Below are 21,699 nucleotides of genomic sequence, written 5' to 3' on the forward strand. Positions count from 1 at the left end.
CAACTAAGCAGATGTGCTTGATTTTGAGCAGGCTGGCAGAAAGACATCTCTTGCACACAGCTTTCCAGCATACAAAGGGTTATTCGGCCATTTTAAATAAGTACAATAGACCACATGGCTTGATATATTGATAAGAAAGAAAGACACTAATGATTATCATTGTACTATTTTTGTAAGTATTCTTTTCTATTTAAATGTGTACAAATAAATACACATTTTTGAATTACGCTGACTCAGAACTAATTAAGGAAATTCGTCTCACAATTATCAATCGATCTCACCATATATACATAAGACTTTAATATTTGAACATTACGAGAATTTTTTACATTGGCGAAGTCATCCAGTCAATCGTAAGTCGGAAGTTTTTTTTTTCAACTTCCATCCTTTGATCAGAGGGGAAGTGATGAACAGAGATTAAACTTCGCAAAGATTGAAAAGAACCTAGAAGAAAATTTGATCGATTGATTGTGAAAGACCGGAGAATTTCAGATATACAGAAGTCTTGAAAGACGGTGGACAGCGGGAAAACTGACGAGTTTTATATTTGGTGAGTAGAAAAGTAATATGGAATTTGTAGATGTTTTAGCTGATGAAAGTACATTAGAATTTAAAGGTTTATCGAAACAGGTCTCTGATGCTGTTTTATGGAAATCAATGTATGATCAATGCTTTCAGGCAAATGCTGACATTGAGAAGGATAGATTCTCATTAGTTAAAACTAAGAAAAAAGTACGTAATATAATGAAGCTTGTTAAGAGTTATAATAATATGGTGTTTGATATGCCAGGAAAACAAAGTCAAAGTGTAACTGAAAATGTACTTTTTGAACCTAGTTGTTCAAGTTATGAAACTTTTTGCATGTATATTGAGCATTTAGAGAATGCAATAGAAATTGCAGCAAAGCAGGAGAAGAAATATACTGAACAATTATTGACTGAAAAAATTGAATTGGAACATAAAATGAATGCATTATTGCAATCTCTTAAAGAAAATGAAAATCAAATAGTTTTTTTGACTCAGGAAAAGGTTGAACATGAGAATATTTTAAATTTGCTTAAGACCCAATTACTGCAAGCTGAGTTTTTTGCACATGCTCAGTGCTCAAAAATGGAGGATGGTGAACATGTGACAAAGGCAGACATGAGCGTCATATCCTGTGATGAGTCAAATGTTAATATTTCCTCAGACAATGAGAGTGGGAAGTCAGTTGACTTAAATAATACTGATATTAAGCAGAAATGTAGATTTTCATCGCCATATGCTCAGAGGAAAGTCTATAAAAAGTTGATTAATAATAATACACAAAAGAGGTTGTATTATCCGAAAATTTTGCCCAGGCGTCAAGAAGTTTATTCTGTACGTTGGCACAGTAACTTAAAATATAGAAGTCATAATCAAATTTATGTTTCTGCTAAGACCCAAAGACAAAGATTGCAAACTGAAAATAGTACATTAATACAGGAAAGGTTTCATTATGTAGCATATAACAATTTGAAAACAGTTAGCAGTTTTTAAATTAATTGCAGATATGGTAAGAATTTTCTGGTTGATGTTTACTGGCTATGAATAAAGGATTGATTTGAGTTTAAAAGATTTGGTTTTGACGTTTGGAATATTATTGAGGACTTTGATATAATTTTAATATTTTCAAGGATAATCTATTGGATTATTATTTTTTATCAATGTTTCATTGTCATGAGTATTAAGTTTTTATTTTTGTTTTGTTCTGGCTGAACATTGAAAGGTTTAGTTCAATTGAAAAGAAGAGTAAAGAATAGTTTTGTATTCAGTAACTGAAGACTTTTTCAGCATGGTACTCAATTAGCAATTGAATGAATAAGACAACAAAGAGAGACAGAGAGAATTGATGAGCTTGTATTTGTTGATGGTTCAAGATATTGTATGTCAGGCAATTATTGCAGTAGGTATTCAATTTGGTATTCAAAACGCAATCTTGCCATACAACACAAGTTGCCAGGACATTTTTCAGCTCAACGAGCAGAACTTGAAGCAGTAAAAACTGCATTGATTATTGACAAGGAAGAGAAGAAAGGTTCATTAATGATTTATAGTGATAGTTCATATGTTGTACGCTCTCTCACTGATCATTTACCTATTTGGAAACGTAGAGGTTTTGTGGATTCATCCAATAAGACTCTTGTGCAGAAAGAGACATTAGAAGTAGTTTTTTACCTTGCAGAGAGTAATTCTTTTGCATATGTTATTGTAAAAATCCCAGCACATAAAAAAGATAGTGAGTTATCTGTAGGTAATAGAACAGCAGATTCTTTGGTAAAGGAAGCAGCTTTGCATGGGAAGTTAGTAGTTCAACCTGAAATGGTATCAATTAATGTTGTGAAGAAAATGGACACACATATTCCGTTAATTTCAGAGGAAAAAAAGGTCACGGTCTTTTTTGTTCTCATAGGTTGTCACAAAGTTATTATTTGGGTCATTAGACCATAAGTTTGTGTCATGACAAAAAGGTTCTTGTGTTTCATATATCACAGCACCTACAGGTGGGATTCACTAATGATGATGCTTTAACTATTGTTTAGATTTTAATTAATCATGTTTTTCTAGTTTGGGGTATATCAGCAAACCTCAGTAGTGACAGAGGATGTGTAATATCTTGTGAATAGAACAGAGATTTCATGTATGATAGCATCTACAGTCTGAAGGTATTATTGTGAGGATGTGTCGGATAATTAAATCTAGGATTGAAAATAAATGTTGTTGGACAAAGAAAATATTTGGGTTGATGTTGTTCCAGTTATTTTTAATGGATGTAAGAAGCACAATTTCTGCTGCTACAAAGTATTCTCCTTTTGAGTTTAAAAGAGAAAGGAAAATGGCGTTTGTGTTGCCTCGTGAAGTCACAATTGGTTGCAGATGTTATACAAAATGGGTTATCTATAAATTTTCAGTGGAGAAAGGAAAATGGCGTTTGTGTTGCCTCGTGAAGTCAAAATTGGTTGCAGATGTTATACAAAATGGTTTCTCTATATTTTTTTCAGTTGAGAAAGGAGGTTAATTCATGATAAAAAATGTCATTGTTCTAGTTAAAAATATACGTTTTTATATTACAATGTTTCTTGATTAAGAGATTATTAAGAAATAATTTGTATATATATTGATAAGGTAAAAAGGTTTGTGTATGTTTAAAATGTTTTTATACAAAGGGTTATTCATAGCAACCCCTAGGAATTTAGAATGAGTAACACCCATTGTTTTAGAAAGGTGGGAGGGAAAATGCTCATTCTGTGGAACTGTCCTGCTCAGATGAACCTTTGAAAGGAAAATAAGGTGGGGGCTGTTTTTTTTTGTTTAGGAGTGATACACAGACAATTAAAGGAGTACACACATTCCAGTGAAATTTTCATTCCAGTACACATAAGACATATATATATATATATATATATATATCATGAAGAATTGTTATTAAATCCATGCACATATCGGATTTAATCTTCATTGTAAGAATAATCTATTTTTGATATTCTACAATTGATATTGGTTTTTGTAACATTTTGTTATTTTGTGGTTAAACCAAAATTATCTTTTGTATAAGATAAGCGGTCTATCAAGTAGACTAGGAACAGAAAGGTTTATTTAAAATAAAATTAGATATTGTTGACACAAGTCTAAGACAGAAAAGATAAAGATGATTAAAGAATTGTTACATGTGAGGTCACACTCAGAGATGGTGAAATGCACGTCACAGAGTTTCAGGAGTTGAAACATGGAAAAGTAATTGGGAAAATCCATGGCCATTTTGGGATGTTCATGGGGTACAAATACTTTCTCAAGTTCAGTGAAACAAGTATGTAGAAAGAAAAATGTGGGTATAACAAATTTTATATTCCGAGATAATGATGCTGCATTCTTTTTTTCAGGAATGAATCATAAAAATCTAATCTGGAGGAATCATGGATCCCAAAAAGATGAAAAGATGTCGGATCAACAAAAGAAAAGTTTTAAAGAGAGAAAGTGTATCATCATTACAGGATGCATCTTTTCCCTAGTGACAATTTTATTTGTGATAAGATATATCAAGAACTGCTCAAGTTATGCAAAGACTAACAGGAATGAAGAATTACACAACAAAGATCATATGTTATTCAGAAATAAGAGAGTTGTAGACATCGATATCAATGCAGATGAACTGAAAAATAAGAACATTGATATCATTACAAAGGACAAAAATGATAGAGTTATTGATATTAGTGCATATGATAAAAATCATAATTTTAGAGATGTTGATATTAATACAGCAGAAGATTTGTATGGATTTTTATGTATAGGAGATGGATATCATTGTTGTTTACAATTGTATTTCATTCACAGCAATAATATTGAAATCAAAGTTAAAATAGAATCCAAAACAAAGTTTGTTAAAATGCAGGGATCTTATAGACTAAATAACAAAACCGGAACTTTTGAATGTAACATATTGTTGAGGAGTTTCTGGTCTATATATTTAAAAGGTAATGAGTCAACAATTTGGTCTGGAGATGTTACTAATATTATGACAAGATCTGGGAAAATACTTTATTCCTTTGATCAATTTTATTATCTTTTTCAAAGTTTTGTAAAGATATTAAATCCAAAATATTTAAACATCATTGGAGATGAAAAAGGAGACGTTGTAAGAACATGGGATTTTAAAGTAACAAGAAAATTTACTCAAATAAGGGTCAAAATTGATATCTTTATAGTTGATAAGATTGTTCCAGAAATTAATATTTTCCCACAATCTTTGAAAATTATGGAAGATAAAGATAATTTGCATTTGATATGTGATACAAAAATATCTTTACCTCAAAATTCATTGTTAACTTGGAAAAGGAATGATGAGTTTTTGGGTAGTTTTCTTTATAGTTCTACTATCATAATTCATAAAGGAATTTTTGGTAGTGTGAATTGGATCAATGATACTTTTGTTTATCAACAAATGAGAGTATCTTTGAATGATACTGGTATATATGAATGTTGCATATCAATAGAAAATTATCCGGTGAAATGTGCTAAGGCAAGTGTTATTGTTATGTCTCCAAGGAAAACTCCATGTGTTAATAAGAAAAGTTTCTGTGCAACTCCTTTTCAGATTAACCATTTCCAATCCAGAACTCTTTTGAGAGAAGGAAAATTTGTCATTATTTTGTGGAACTTTAATGTTTCAGAATGGAAAATTTCTACAAGGTTTCCACAATGTCAAGGACATTTGGTTAATATGGAATTGGGTATTGAGAGATGGTTTGGAATTAAAAATAGAAATCATAACAGAAATAAGCGTGGTATTGTTGAAGGTATTTTAGGAGGGATTGGCACAATCGGGAGTATAACAAATAGTATGGATATTAATACTTTAAAGTCTGATCTAGAAACCGCTGGTTTAGTGGGAAGTAATGGTATTAAAATACAAAGACATTTAAATCAGATTTTAGAAAATATGGTAATTAAAACTGCTAATATAATGGGTCCATCTATTTTACATCTTCAAAATATTACTCTTGATTTGATGAGAAGTGAACAACATTCTCATATAGCCAGAGCATGCTTTGAGATTCAAACGGAATATTCCACTAATTTTAAAATAATTGCACAAGCATTTCCGAGTGGAATAACTCCTCTTGGCATTTTACAGTATTTGCCCAAAGAATATTTATATGCGATAAATCATACAGATTTATGGGTAAATAAATGGATAGGATGCAAGCAGTGTTATAGTTCTTCTATGATTCCAATAGCTGGAAAAGAACAAATTTTGGTTCCAATCACTGTTTTGGGATTACCTGTCAGTAATACACAATTATTATACTATAAATTACAGTATACAGATTTTGTATTTAACAATGAAAATTCTGAATTAGAACAATTAGATTTGTCATCATGTTTACAATTCCAGTCTAAAATTATATGTTTACCTAATCAAGATAAAAGTATATTTCATTCTTGTTATCATAATCACACATTATGTTCAGCAAGAATTGCAAATAGAATAAGTTCTGAATTAATTACTCGTGTAGATAAAAAGAAGGTTTCTTTTCAGATTATGTCAGATACAGAAAGGGTTAAAAAAAATTTCTCTTCTTGTACAAATACAGAAAACCTAAATCAAGGGTTGTATTGTATAGAAGGAGATATTGTTGCAATAAGTATTAATGGGTTGAGAACAAATTTAACAAATATGTTTATGAAAAATATTAGCGCTCTTCCTACACAGTATTATATTTCCCAAATAGATGAATTTCCATGGGAAAAATGGGCAAATATAATTCAAAAGGATCAAAGTTTATTAATAGCTTTGGCTAAGGAATTGCAGAATGCAGAAGTATTGTTTAAACATGAACAAGGTAATTTGCAAGAAATATCACATCAATGGTCAGAATTTTCAGGAAGTAATTGGTGGAAAAAAATTAGTAATAGTGTATGTGGGGAAAAACTTCGATAACTTCAGCAGCAGGAAATATTTTATCACATCCTATTGTAATTATTTTTATTATTATCATGTTATTTCTTATATTCCAGTTATGTTTGATGTTTAGAATGAAAAAATTATATTAACGAATTAGAAGTGATATTAAGAAAGGAGATGATTTGTTACAAAGTAAGTTGAAAAGGAAAATTGGGTTTTGAAGGTACGAATTCAATTGTACATGACAAAACATTTGGAGTTATTGAATCAAAGTTTGTTTGAATGTGACATGAATGTTGATGAATGAGTTTTTATCTGAAAAAATATGATTAGTATTCATATTTCAGAGGGGAATGTTATATTCCTAATATCTAAATTTTAATTGGCTTTATTATAATTTATTTAGAATATGAATTCTCCATACTGTGTGAAAGAAACTTTGAGTCAATAAATTCTATGTTATGACTTGCGATAATTGAAAAAGTAAACATTTAAAACCTGTCAGGATTTTGAGGAATATTGTATATTTTATATAAGCTTTTCTTAAATGTAAATGAAAGTTTGCCTAGAGTCTGAAATTCTCCCTCCCCCCCTACATCCTGTCATCAGAATGTGGAGCTGTGTTTTAAGTGTTAACATATGGTAGCTTGATTATAAGTAACCACTCATTAGCCCACACTTTTGTAAAGGAGGAGTTATCTTTCGGGCGAGAGATTAGAGAATGGTTAATATAATGGTAAGACTGTGAGTTAGACTTCCTGTTGAATGCTACACACACAACTAAGCAGATGTGCTCTTGATTTTGAGCAGGCTGGCAGAAAGACATCTCTTGCACACAGCTTTCCAGCATACAAAGGGTTATTCGGCCATTTTAAATAAGTACAATAGACCACATGGCTTGATATATTGATAAGAAAGAAAGACACTAATGATTATCATTGTACTATTTTTGTAAGTATTCTTTTCTATTTAAATGTGTACAAATAAATACACATTTTTGAATTACGTTGTATCAGAAGTAATTAAGGAAATTCGTCTCACAATTATCAATCGATCTCACCATATATACATAAGACTTTGAAACAATATTTGAACATTATTTTCAATATTTTACAGTGAGTGATTAGCAGACTGTACGTCAGTCCCTATACCAATGAAGCACTGCTGCAGTATAGGGCAGCGGTCAGCAGTAGTGCACCTCAACCCTATGTACTGTGGACCTATACCAGTCCTTATAGAATGGCAGACTGTACCTCACTCAACCCTATGTACTGTAGCACCCTAGACAGACCAAGTTACCAGTCCTTATAAGGACTTTTGTGGAACAATTAGTTTGTGTGTGAGTGATTAGCAGACTGTACGTCAGTCCCTATACCGATGAAGGACTGCTGCAGTATAGGGCAGTGGTCAGCAGTAGTGCACCTCAACCCTATGTACTGTCGACCTATACCAGTCCTTACAGAATGTCAGACTGGACCTCACTCAACCCTATGTACTGTAGCACCCTAGACAGACCAAGTTACCAGTCCTTATAAGGGCTTTTGTGGACCAAGTAGGTTGTGTGTGAGTGATTAGCAGACTGTACGTCAGTCCCTATACCAATGAAGCACTGCTGCAGTATAGGGCAGCGGTCAGCAGTAGTGCACCTCAACCCTATGTACTGTGGACCTATACCAGTCCTTATAGAATGGCAGACTGTACCTCACTCAACCCTATGTACTGTAGCACCCTAGACAGAGCAAGTTACCAGTCCTTATAAGGACTTTTGTGGAACAATTAGTTTGTGTGTGAGTGATTAGCAGACTGTACGTCAGTCCCTATACCGATGAAGGACTTCTGCAGTATAGGGCAGCGGTCAGCAGTAGTGCACCTCAACCCTATGTACTGTCGACCTATACCAGTCCTTACAGAATGTCAGACTGTACCTCACTCAACCCTATGCACTGTAGCACCCTAGACAGACCAAGTTACCAGTCCTTATAAGGACTTTTGTGGACCAAGTAGGTTGTGTGTGAGTGATTAGCAGACTGTACGTCAGTCCCTATACCAATGAAGGACTGCTGCAGTATAGGGCAGCGGTCAGAAGTAGTGCACCTCAACCCTATGTATTGTGGACCGATACCAGTCCTTATAGAATGGCACACTGTACCTCACTCAAGCCTATGTACTATAGCACCCTACACCAGGTTATTACCGGTCCTTATAAGGAACTTTGTGGAACAATTAGGTTGTGTGTGAATGATTAGCAGACTGTACGTCAGTCCCTATACCGATGAAGGACTGCTGCAGTATAGGGCAGCGGTCAGCAGTAGTGCACCTCAACCCTATGTATTGTGGACCGATACCAGTCCTTATAGAATGGCAGACTGTACCTCACTCAACCCTATGTACTGTAGCACCCTAGACAGTCCAAGTTACCTGTCCTTATAAGGACTTTTGTGGACCAAGTAGGTTGTGTGTGAGTGATTAGCAGACTGTACGTCAGTCCCTATACCAATGAAGGACTGCTGCAGTATAGGGCAGCAGTCAGCAGTAGTGCACCTCAACCCTATGTACTGTGGACCTATACCAGTCCTTATAGAATGGCAGACTGTACCTCACTCAACCCTATGCACTGTAGCACCCTAGACAGACCAAGTTACCAGTCCTTATAAGGACTTTTGTGGAACAAGTAGGTTATGTGTGAGTGATTAGCAGACTGTACGTCAGTCCCTATACCAATGAAGGACTGCTGCAGTATAGGGCAGCGGTCAGCAGTAGTGCACCTCAACCCTATGTATTGTGGACCGATACCAGTCCTTATAGAATGGCACACTGTACCTCACTCAAGCCTATGTACTATAGCACCCTACACCAGGTTATTACCGGTCCTTATAAGGAACTTTGTGGAACAATTAGGTTGTGTGTGAATGATTAGCAGACTGTACGTCAGTCCCTATACCGATGAAGGACTGCTGCAGTATAGGGCAGCGGTCAGCAGTAGTGCACCTCAACCCTATGTATTGTGGACCTATACCAGTCCTTATAGAATAGCAGACTGTACCTCACTCAACCCTATGTACTATAGCACCCTACACCAGGTTATTACTAGTCCTTATAAGGAACTTTGTGGAACAATTAGGTTGTGTGTGAGTGATTAGCAGACTGTACGTCAGTCCCTATACCGATGTAGGACTGCTGCAGTATAGGGCAGCGGTCAGCAGTAGTGCACCTCAACCCTATGTATTGTGGACCGATACCAGTCCTTATAGAATGGCAGACTGTACCTCACTCAACCCTATGTACTGTAGCACCCTAGACAGACCAAGTTACCAGTCCTTATAAGGACTTTTGTGGACCAAGTCGGTTGTGTGTGAGTGATTATCAGACTGTACGTCAGTCCCTATACCAATGAAGCACTGCTGCAGTATAGGGCAGCGGTCAGCAGTAGTGCACCTCAACCCTATGTACTGTGGACCTATACCAGTCCTTATAGAATGGCAGACTGTACCTCACTCAACCCTATGTACTGTAGCACCCTAGACAGACCAAGTTACCAGTCCTTATAAGGACCTTTGTGGAACAATTAGGTTGTGTGTGAGTGATTAGCAGACTGTGCGTCAGTCCCTATACCAATGAAGGACTGCTGCAGTATAGGTCAGCGGTCAGCAGTAGTGCACCTCAACCCTATGTATTGTAGACCGATACCAGTCCTTATAGAATAGCAGACTGTACCTCACTCAACCCTATGTACTATAGCACCCTACACCAGGTTATTACCAGTCCTTATAAGGACCTTTGTGGAACAATTAGGTTGTGTTTGAGTGATTAGCAGACTGCAGCAGAAGGGCAGCAGTCAAGTATAATATTCTTTCTATATTTGGAAGAAAGAATATTACACGTGTACAAGCCTATTACCATGCCAGTCCTGAAAAGAACCTTTGTGGAACTAATAGTAACAGCTACTGATTAAACTGACCCTCACTGCCTCACACACTGCTTCCTGCCTGTCCCTATATAAACTGACAAAACAGAGGCTACTGGAACAATAACTGGAATAGCACTTTTGTGGACCTGATAGTAACAGTACTAACAGCTAATGATGATGACTAAACTGACTGTCCCTACAGCAGACACACCGTCCTGTCCCTTTCTCTAAACTGACAAAAGACACTCAGGCTGCTGCAACAATCAGTAGCACAGCAAACCTATATCCTGAACTACACCTAACACATATACCAGTCCTGAAAAGAACTTTTGTGTACCAAATAGCTAGCGATTTGGGTCACTGCAATCTCTCCCTGTAGTGACAGAAGAAAGAATGTAAAATGGCCGCCGGATTGGGTGTATTTATAAGTTAGGGGGAATGTCCAAGTGTCCATGTGCTGTAATGTCTCAATTGGCTGTCCTGTCCCCCATGATGGATGTGTCATCAGGTCAAAGTTCTTTTACACAGTAAAAACACGGAAGCGGACCGCGGACAGCCGAAATTTGCCACGAAACGACCGCCGGGCGAACTGTTCGGCCATCACTATTTGTAAGTTCCTGAGTTGGAGATGTGTTTGTTATGTTTTTAAACATGCCTGTTTAGCCACAAATAAGAAAAATTAATGTCAAACATACATGTTATACACAAAGATGCTGGTTTGTTCAAAAAATGTTTAGAACGCACATGTGAATGTGCTTGGAGTAAAATGTTTTATTTTTATACTAAACAATGTGCGGCTTCTTATTTCAATGCTCAATACCAGTGTATTTGTTAAGTTGATGTAGTTACAGTGACAATGTGCTGTAAAATGTGCCAAACTCAGTCAATTTTAGGGACTCCAAGCAATTATTTCAAGGAGTTGAAAAGGCAGAATATTTTGTATCATTAATGCATTACATACAGTACATTAACAACAAAAACATTGTGTGTGTGTAGCAGACCCACAGCACAAGGTAATAGTTAGCTGAAGAAGAGATTGTCACCTCATGTAGCAAATAAGTTAAGTTTGCACTATTGCAGAAAATGGCCAAAATTAAAAGGCCATTTGAGAACCTAGGAGACAGAGAAGAAACACAATCAGTAATTCAAATGAAATATGAGTTTAGTTTTAAAAAAACGTTTTATTGGACATCCGCAAAATTTTGCTGTAAAGCAACTGCCCCTCTACCCACAAAGTACTCCATATATTTCTGCCGTACTTCTCTGGCACTTTGGGTGTGTAGGCCAGCACGGCCACTTTTGAGAGCCGTCAGTATTGTACTTTCTGCTGCAAATTCGGCCTCAGTCGAAACTGAGGCCAGATAGCTGGCTGCATTACTCCTTAAATAGTTGCGAAGAATGCAGCGGCACAACACCACATGGTTCCGTTTATATTCGACCAGGTTCATGGCCATTGGGAAGAGACGGATCTGGCTTGCCATTATGCCAAATGCATTCTCCACCACTCTTCTGGCATGAGACAGCAATGTTCCTCATGGGGAATGGCCTTATGAGATGTTCCCCCTGAGCAAAGGCCTCATCCGCTACAAAAACAAAGTTGAGGCCCTCCATATTCTCAGAAGGTGCCAACCGCAAGGTGCCATTTTTAAGCCACTGGTAGAACTCTGTCTGGGCTATCACTCCTCCATCAGAGTTTCTGCCGTTCTTCCCAACGTCCAGATATATAAATTCGTTATTGGCCTACACCACCACCAACATGACAATACTGCAAAAGCGCTTGTATTTGTAGTAATAAGAGCCTGAGTTGGGTGGTTGGACAATCCTCACAGACTTCCCATCTATGCACCACCACAATTGGGAAAATCCCACTGGTGGTGAAACTGGGAAGCCACAGTCTGCCATCCCTGTGGGTTGGAAGGAAACTGTGGAGTTTATTAGTTTGATAACATTTATTGAAATTAGTATTTAAAGACAAAAGTATAAGGTACACTTTATTAGATTACTCACCCCCTCTGGTGGCCCATTGGAAAAATGGGCTGTTTTGGACAGGTAACCCTCTCCACTTCATTGAGAGCTGAATGCATAAATGTGTGTTACTTTGGCCAGCCCCTCCTTACTTACACTATTTGCAGCCCACTGGACAGGTAAGAAGTGTCATAATCCAAAAATATGGATACACACTGTCCAAATTGAAGCACATGTTTACATTAATAAATTACATATCAAGATAATAGGAGGCCAAAACGTATAACAGAGCCAATTGGAAGTATTCAGGCAGGCCATTGCACTACATGCTTTGGTTAATTCATCCATAAATATGACCACAATAGAGGTAGGTATAGTGGGTATGGGTTTGACTAAGTCAGCAGTTAGAGTATTGGTATCGGTTGACTTAGCGGTTGGGGGGAGGGAGGGTTCCAAATGAGTCTGAGCCCCAAAAAAATAGCCTCTGGCACTGCCTGAATTTAAGGACAACAATAACATTTGGACACATTTTAGGGGGTGTTTAAGGTAAAGCACTACAATGTAGCTGACAAAATACATTGTACGTTACTAGGCTAGGTGTATATGGGCCCAGGATAGGATGGGGAGGTTAGTGAAGGCAAATATGCATGAAGGACAAAATAGGAGCATTAAAAGCTTACAGAATGCAAGAAGACATTCACAGCATATTACAATCAGGGCAATTAGGGAATGATGAAAGAAATACAATACATTAGCAAACATTAAATACATAGAATGTGATATTAAAGGAAAAACCTTACCCAAATATAGTCCTTCTGCAGGACTTGAAAGATGCCAGAACAGGTCTCTGGAATAATGATCCCCAAAGCCTGGGGGGAGATCCCAGTTGTGAACTTGAGGTCCTGGAGACTTCTCCCTGTCCCTAAATACCGCAAGGTGACAACGAGCCTTTGCTCGGGTGTGATGGCTTGCCGCATGCAGGTGTCCTGCTTACTAATATAGGGGGACAGCAAAGCCAATAGATGGTGAAAGCAGGGGTCCGTCATCTGGAGATAATTCTTGAAATCATCAGGATTATTCTCCTGGAGCTCCCTCAGCAAAGGCATATGACAGAATTGGTCACAATTAAGCAACCAATTCTTGGTCCAAGAACTCCTCCTCCCCCTGTTCCTGGACTGGACTTGGGTCATAGCAAAAAATCCAAGCCCAAGAATAGCACGATCTCTCCGACGAGAACACCACATGGCTAGTATACGAACGGCTGTTCAGAATGAACTGACAGACTGAAAAGCATGAGGCTGAAAAGCGTAAATCAACACTCCCCAAACTTCTACTAACATGAGATAAACACGAGATAAGCAGGAGCCCAAAGGGTGGCGCATGACTATTGAACTTCCTTTTTATCGGCTCGTCGTACGTCTAGTACATTGCTACGTTTGTAATTGTTGGCCAACATTTGTGTGGCCGTGTGTATGCAACGCCCATCAGACAAAATTCCACAGTTTTGTTGGCAAACAATCCGATCGTGTGTACGAGGCATTAGAGTGAGCCCCCTTCACTCAAAGTCCATCCAACTTTGAAATTGAGCATCTTCACTTGAAGTTGGACGGTTTCAAAGCCACAGGTCAGTGCGACTTCAGTTGCGACTTGGCTGACATCTGCGCGACTTCATGCACAGATGTGTATGCAATTTGCACCTGAAATTGCAAAAAATAGTGCAGGAACCTTTTCTTTCAAATTAGTGCAGCACCAATTTGAACAGTTCCATTGGTGACAATAGGGTGCCACTTGTCATGAGATTTGGACCTATCAAATCGCGTGACAAGTCACACCGGTGTGTGAATGGGGGCTAACAGGCATCTCCAGCTGTATGAACAATCCCCTCATTTACACGGAAAGAGTACCTGTGTAAATAAGTTATTAGGGCTCACTCACATGTGAGGTTGAGGGTGTAGTAAAAACCTCATGGTTGAGCTGCGCTTTTACCACCCACCAACCGCTATCCCTTTTAGCAATGGCTAGGGGTGTACACATGACATGGTCTCGATGCTTCACAGCCATGGTAGAAATTATAGAGTGCAAAGCACATGGGAACAAGTCTTTAATTGTTTTTATTATTTTTCAGAATTTTCTTTTTTTGTTATGTTTTTTATTTATTTTACTTTTTTTTTTAAATGCTGTGTGTGTGTGTGTGTGTGGGGGGGGGGGGGGGGGGGCGCAATATACCAGGGATCTAAACAGACCTCTGATGTCTCACATTTGGACATTCATTCTTCAATCCCTTCCCCTATAGCCTCAGCTGCACAGATGAATGAATAGGAAGCACTCTGAGGCTTCCAGGTTATTCACAAGCTGAAGCATAGTAAACATAGTTTTCCATGCTTCAATGATGAATGGACACAGGAGCGATCAGTTCTGATCACTCACTGTGTTTATTTAGGAAAGGAAAGGGCTGATAAATACCCTCTAGTGTGCTACAGGCACACAGGCGAAGGTTTCAGGATGAAGAGCAGGGGAAGGTGCCAGTAAATATGCCATCAATTCAAAAGGGGGACCCGGGCACCTGCTAATTAGGAGGGCTGGCGGTACTGCCTAATTGCAAACACTGATCCTCTTCTCCAATCACCATCTTTCCCTCCTCCACACCCTCCAGCTGCACTGCAGGGGGAGAAACTAGAGGATAAGTATCTGCTATAAGGCAGTACAGCTGGTCCTCTTGCTCGTCGGGTGCCCTGGTCCCCCTTTTGAACTGATGGGCGGGGTACAGGAGGTCAGACAGTGCTGCCTTATTGCAGACACCGATCCTCTTTTCCACTCATCCTCTTCCCCTCTTCCCCCTACCTCTGGCTGCACTGCAGGGGAAAGAACTAGAGAATCAGTATCTGCAATAAGGCACTGGCCTTGTCACCGGCCTTGTCACCGGCCTTGTCACTGGCCTTGTCACCGGCCTTGTCACTGGCCTTGTCACCAGCCTTGTCACTGGCCCTGTCACCGGCTTTGTCAGTGCGAATAGAGGATAACCGGCACTTCCTGGTTACGATGTGACCAGCTGTGATTGGACACAGCTGATCACTTGGTAAAGAGCCTACGTCATAGGCTGTTTAGCAAGATCGGAAATCCAGTATGTCAGAGCGAAGAAAAAAATAAAGTGCAGCGATTGTTAATAAATAATGATTAAATAATCGCACAAGTGAAACGTGCAAAAATGGTGACAATCCAAAACTCTAAATAAAGTGGCTTTCAAATGAAATTAATATTAACATGTAAATGTGCAATAAAAAAAATAATAAAAATGAATTCATACGTGAGTCCATAAATCATAAATAAATCATAAATAAATGTCCATAGAAATATCAAAAATATAAAAAAAATCCAACAGATAGTGTGAGTTGATTGAATAAAAATAATGTACTTGACCACGTGGGACCCGTCACCTTTAATCACCACTAATAAGATGGGGGCTTACCAGATCACCAGCGACCCCCTGTTTAACCACTTTCAGCCCCGGACCATTTTGCCGGCTTAAGACCAGACCACTTTTTGCGATTCGGCACTGTGCCGCTTTAACTGACAATTGTGCAGTCGTGCAATGTGGCTCCCAAACAAAATTTCCCCACAAATAGAGCTTTCTTTTGGTGGTATTTGATCACCTCTGCGGTTTTTATTTTTTGCGCTATAAACAAAAATAGAGCGACAATTTTGAAAAAAACACATTATTTTTTACTTTTTGTTATAATAAATATCCCCCAAAAATATATAAAAAATACACTATTTTTTTCCCTCAGTTTAGGCCGATACGTATTCTTCTACATATTTTTGGTAAAAAAAATCGCAATAAGCGCTTATTGATTGGTTTGCGCAAAAGTTATAGCATTTACAAAATAAGGGCTAGATTTATGGCATTTTTATTAATATATTTTCTTTTTACTAGTAATGGCAGCGATCAACGATTTTTTTTTATTGTGACTGCGACATTATGATGGACACATCGGACATTTTTGACACATTTTTGGGACCATTGTCATTTATATAGCAATCAGTGCTATACAAATGCAGTGATTCCTGTGTAAATGACACTGGCAGTGAAGGGGTTAACCAGGGGGTGGCAGTGTAGGGGTTAAGTGCTCCTAGGGGCGTGTTACTAACTGTGGGGGGCTGGGCTTTTTATTAGTGAACACTGATCTCTGCTCCAATCACATGGAGCAGAGATCAACATCACTTGTTGCTAGGCAGAACAGGGAGATGCTGTTTACAACGGCATCTCCCAGTTCAGCAGCCCCGTGAGACAATTGCGGGTATCCCCGCGGCGATCGAGTCCGCGGGACCCGCGACCTGACTAGATGGCAGGACGTTTGGGCATGGCTACCCCGACGATCGTTTCGTCACAGGTCTGACATCAGGGGTACGCCCAGACTCCCGTGCTGAATGCTTATATAGTCCATTGGCAAGGGAAGGAGACCTTGCCATAGGCTGAGCTGACAACGCCCTCTAAAGTTACAAATGATATCCCAGACAGGTTTATACAAACAAAGGGTGTATCAAATCTAACAGAAATGAAACATGAACAGCCCAATACTTACAAAGGCCTGAGTGGGCAAAGATGACCATATATTTCACCTTTTTGTTTTGTTGGATACAAACAAAAGTGAAAAACCAGCATTTCACATATAAAAAAAAGAAACACCGCCATCTAGTGGTTGCAAAATCAAATTACAGACACAATGATCTCATTTTTAGAAATAATGATACTAATAATAGCACCATCTAGTAATGGCAAAGTATAACTGCCAATGCAACAATCAAATTCTAAAAAAGGCATACTGCCTGCCTTTGCTAATGGCCTGCTCATATTATAATAGACTGTCACGTACCTTACAGAGGAGTCTGACTGCTGGGGGTGGCCTCTTGCAAGGTTCCGGCCTCAACAGCCCTGGAAGTGGGGACAGGGAGTGTTGAGGCAGCGAAAGGATGCAGGTGCCTGCAGATTGAAGACAGAGGCTTGAAGACACTGGATCCTCACGGAAGAGATGTAGACTGGTCACTGGAGGTGCTCAGCGGAAGCCAACCAGGTATGAGGAAAACACTGCACGTCAACAAGCAAGGTTGGCAACTGGCTGGCAATGAGGTACAGGAACAGAAGGCAGGTTCGTAGTTAAGGACGAGCAGAGGTCTGGTAACGTGCTGGCAGTGAGGTACAAAGTCAGGAAGCAAGCAAGTAGAGAGTCCAAGCCGAGGTCAGTATAAATCCAGGAAGTAGTAAGCAGGGATGATGCAAAAGAGTAGTCAAGCAAGCTGGGTAATCAGGAACAAGGTAACAGGTACAAACAGCAATCAGGTATCTCAGCAACGAGCTGAAGACAATCCAGTACTGGTATCAGGTCAGGACCCTGTTTATATATGGTGACATGTGCCAGGATTGGTGGACGTGGTCGTGCGTGAGTACGTACATACGTTCAGTTTGGCACGCGAGTACGTTCACGTGTTCGTATTGGCGTGTGCGTGCGTCCGTTCGTACCGGAACTCATTCGCCTCTGACGGGGACACCACACATGGCCCTTGGAACGAAAATAAGCTGCTGCTACACAGGGGCGGACATTCACACGGTGAGTTCCCTGACATAGACCCATAATTCTAACATAAAAGATCAATGTTTAACCAATTAAGCGATCCACATACATTTTTAATAAAAAAAGTATTAATAAATTAGAATAAAAATAAAAATATTAAAAAACGATTTGTTCAACACCAATCAGTCCTACTTATAAGGCAAAAACCCCTCCCAATAAGGGAACATCAACTCTCTCACACTGTCGAGGAGGGGGGACATCAACCATTATTAATAAAACAATTGATGTCCCACTCCACATTGAGACCCCCAGGGACATGTGACCCCAGCTTAAATATCCAATTAGTTTAGGCTCTAAGATGGTGCGCTTACCATTACTCCCACGCCAGTGTGGAACATACCTTTCAATAGCCAGGAAGGTAGTTCCCCTGGGATTGTGATTATGTTTCAAATCATAGTGTTTACTGACGTTGTGTTTGTCAAAGCTCTTTGCAGATGTTTGTTATATGTTCACCAAGCCTTATATGCAACATACGGACTGTGCGTCCCACATATTCCAAGCCGCATGGGCATCTAAGAAGATACACCACGCACTTAGTTGAGCAAGTAATAAACGTTCTAATGGGGTAAGTGAGTCCTGTTCCAGTGGAAGTAAACTCTGTAAATCTCATTCCTCTCTGTGCATTTAGCTTACAAGCTCTGCACTTACCACAAGGGTAGAAGCCCTTTAAGTCACCAAAAAAGGCAGGCTTTTTTTGAGGGTCGGGAACATTGGGACCAATCAAATTCCTGAGGTTAGTGGCACCTCTAAAGATAACATTCGGTCTTTCTGACAAAAGAGGGCCCAAAACACGGTCATTCTTTATTACTGGACAGTGTCTTCTTATTAACCTTTTAATGGCCCAATGCTGGCTAGAAAAAGTTGTAATGAAAGCCAAGCCATAATTTTCAGTGTTTCCAGCCCTAGAGGGCATGTCAGCCAGTAATGCCTGATGATCTTTATCCCCGACTTCCAATATAACAGAGTCAAGGGTTTTTATTATTGTATCCCTTAGCCAAAAATCTATTTTTGAAAATCAATACTTCCTTGTGGTAATCATCAAATTAGTACAATTGCGCCTTAAATGCAAAATTGGCCCTTGGGTACAGCAGACAACCAAGAATTATGGTGGCAAGAATCCAGAGGGATGTAGCCATTCCTATAGTTTTAAAAAAAAACGTTGTGGTAACAATACTGTTGTCCACAATTGAGATCCTCAGATCCAAAAAGTGAATTTCAGTGGGGCTTAGTTCGTGACTAAGAACTATGCCATGATCATTACTATTCAGATGGGATAGGAATAACTCTACAGATTGAACATCGCCATCCCATATAAACAGAATATCGTCAATAAACCTTTTCCAGGCTATTTGCTCTGGTGGCTTATTGCCCAGAACGGTATCCTCTTCCCATTTTGCCATAAAGAGGTCGGCCATACTGGGAGCAAATTTAGCTTCCATGGCCACCCCCTTTATCTGCAAAAAATAGGCTCCCTCATACCAGAAATAGTTGTGCGTCATTGAAAAATACAATAGCTCAAGAATAAAATTACGTTGGGTCACTGAAATTGTATTGTCCTGGGATAAAAAAATGTTGTATCGCCTCATAACCCATTCGGTGGGAAATGGCCGTATATAAAGAGGCAACATCTGCTGTTACCAGTAGATAAGTTGTTTTCCACTCCAAGGATTGCAAAACATTAACAGCATGTTTCGTATCCTTCAAAAAGGAAGGGGTGTCCATCACCAGTGGCTGTAAATAACAGTCAATATATTTCCCTACACGGGATGTTATCAAATCAATGCCACTGATGATGGGCCGGCCCTGGGGATTAGTTAAGGACTTGTGAATTTTTGGCAGTGAGTAGATGACTGGCAACCGAGGAGCCAAGGGTACCAGAAACTCTCTCTCTCCTTTTTATTCAAAATGTCCATGTCAAAACCTTTTTTGACAAGATCCTTGAGTTCCCTTTTGAATCTTATTGTTGGATCCACGATCAATGGGGAATAGGTATCAGGATCTGAAACAATCCTGACCATTTCCTGTGCATACATCTCTCTATCCAGAGCAACACCGCACCACGATCACCACGCTGTGTGCCTTCAGTGGCATGCGCGAGTGGCTTAACCTGCTGGATGGCATATAACGCCCAGTCAGGATAATGAAACCCCCGCCTGGCCGTCATTGTGCTATAGGTCGGGGGGATGTGGTTAAGAATGACCCACAGACTAATGCCTTCGATCAGATTGTGTTGTCAGAAAATCTGATTGTGTGTGGGCTCTAGCGGGCTTTTTCCGTCTGAATTTCCGACAAAATTTGAGAGCAGGACCTAAAATTTTCTGACAACAAAATCCGATCGGACTTTTTCCGATCGTGTGTAATAGAATTCCGATGCACAAAGTGCCACGCATGCTCAGAATAAATTTGGGGACAAAAGCTATTGGCTACTAGCCTCTACGTAGTCCTGTCGTACGTTTTGTACGTCACCTCGTTGGGAATGATCGGATTTTCCGACAACTTTGTGCAACCGTGTGTATGCAACACAAGTTTCAGACAAAATCCGTCTGAAAAAATCAACGGATTTCGTGGTCGGAATTATCCGACCGTGTGTACAAGGCATCAGAGTTGTGAGAATATGAAAGGGTAAAATGGCGAGCCACGGGCTCGTTATGTGGAAGTATGACAATGTAATCTCCTATAGGTCATGATGCCATGGCAGAAATGGATCATGTATTCCATGTGCAGCTGCCAGATACTTCTGTTTCTCTTGGATGGATGGGATTCTTCTGATTCAGTCATTCTAATTTACATTTATAGAATTACTTCCTAGTGACTTGAATCCAACTCTATCACTTTTTTGTATTTTTTTTTTTTTACACAACCTTTAATTTCAGAACTCTTATATCTGTATGTGTGTGTGTATATATATATATATATATATATATATATATATATATATATATATATATATATATATATATGAAATAAAATGGAAGGCGTGCACACCTAGTGCATCACCAATGACATTTAATAATAGAATTCATAAAAAGTGGGTACTCACAAACGGCAACTGGATTGTGCCAAAAACACAGTAGGAGACCATGTGCCATATACCATTACAGGTTTTTTTTCCTAACACGTTTCGGTTCATTAATTGTCATTGGTAATGCACTAGGTGTGCACGTCTTCCATTTTTTCTCTTTTTTCAGTGAGTCACTTTGGGCGGGGGGCCCGTGGAACCCAGAATCCCTTGGGGTGGTTAAGAAAATCTTGTTTCAGCTCCCCATGCACCTCCTATGTCTAAGTCACCCTGTGTCTCTAATAGGGGCACAGGGTGACCGAGAAATCCAGTCTGATCTGTACTAATCAGATTCACTGTACAGCCACACTGGAATGCTGTGTGTGTGTGTGTGTATGTATATATATATATATATATATATATATATATATATATATATATATATATATATATAGTATATTTTCTCATTTTGTTGTGTACTCTTTGCTGGGTCGTTTGAGGTGTGGCTGTATTTCAATGTTCTATTGTGTCTGTCTTGGATATTATGGGATGTGTATGTAGATTAGTTGTGAGATTGGTGGGGGCGAATTCCTCCAACAGCTCTCACTGCTGATTGGACAGTCTACCCCACCTGGAATGCAAAGGGGGGGGGGGATTTTCCAGAGTATTACCTGTGTACCTGTGTTTTTCAATAAAACAGTTCATGTTCAGCAACCAAACAAGTATTGCCTTGCTGTGTGGTTGTTAGTGGTTGGAATATCTGATATCTATATTCAGACTG

The 21,699-nt window shown here is 38.9% G+C and overlaps 2 protein-coding genes across 2 annotated transcripts in view; both read left to right on the plus strand.

The window, feature by feature from the left end:
* LOC143927160 (vomeronasal type-2 receptor 26-like) overlaps nt 1-21,699 on the plus strand; it is a 94,801-nt gene that overhangs the window by 43,576 nt on the left and 29,526 nt on the right. The gene's annotated exons all lie outside the window — the stretch shown is intronic.
* Nucleotides 336-20,729, plus strand: LOC143926767 (uncharacterized). The gene is made up of 3 exons (XM_077450822.1): nt 336-550; nt 3,900-5,074; nt 20,601-20,729. The coding sequence occupies exons 2-3, from the start codon at nt 3,902-3,904 to the stop codon at nt 20,727-20,729; spliced, it is 1,302 nt and encodes a 433-aa protein (XP_077306948.1). The 5' UTR covers nt 336-550; nt 3,900-3,901.

This window comes from Lithobates pipiens, unplaced genomic scaffold, assembly GCF_037356315.1.
Source record: "Lithobates pipiens isolate NorthernLeopardFrog02 unplaced genomic scaffold, aLitPip1_a1.2 Scaffold_23, whole genome shotgun sequence".
In the NCBI taxonomy this organism is placed as follows: domain Eukaryota; kingdom Metazoa; phylum Chordata; class Amphibia; order Anura; family Ranidae; genus Lithobates; species Lithobates pipiens.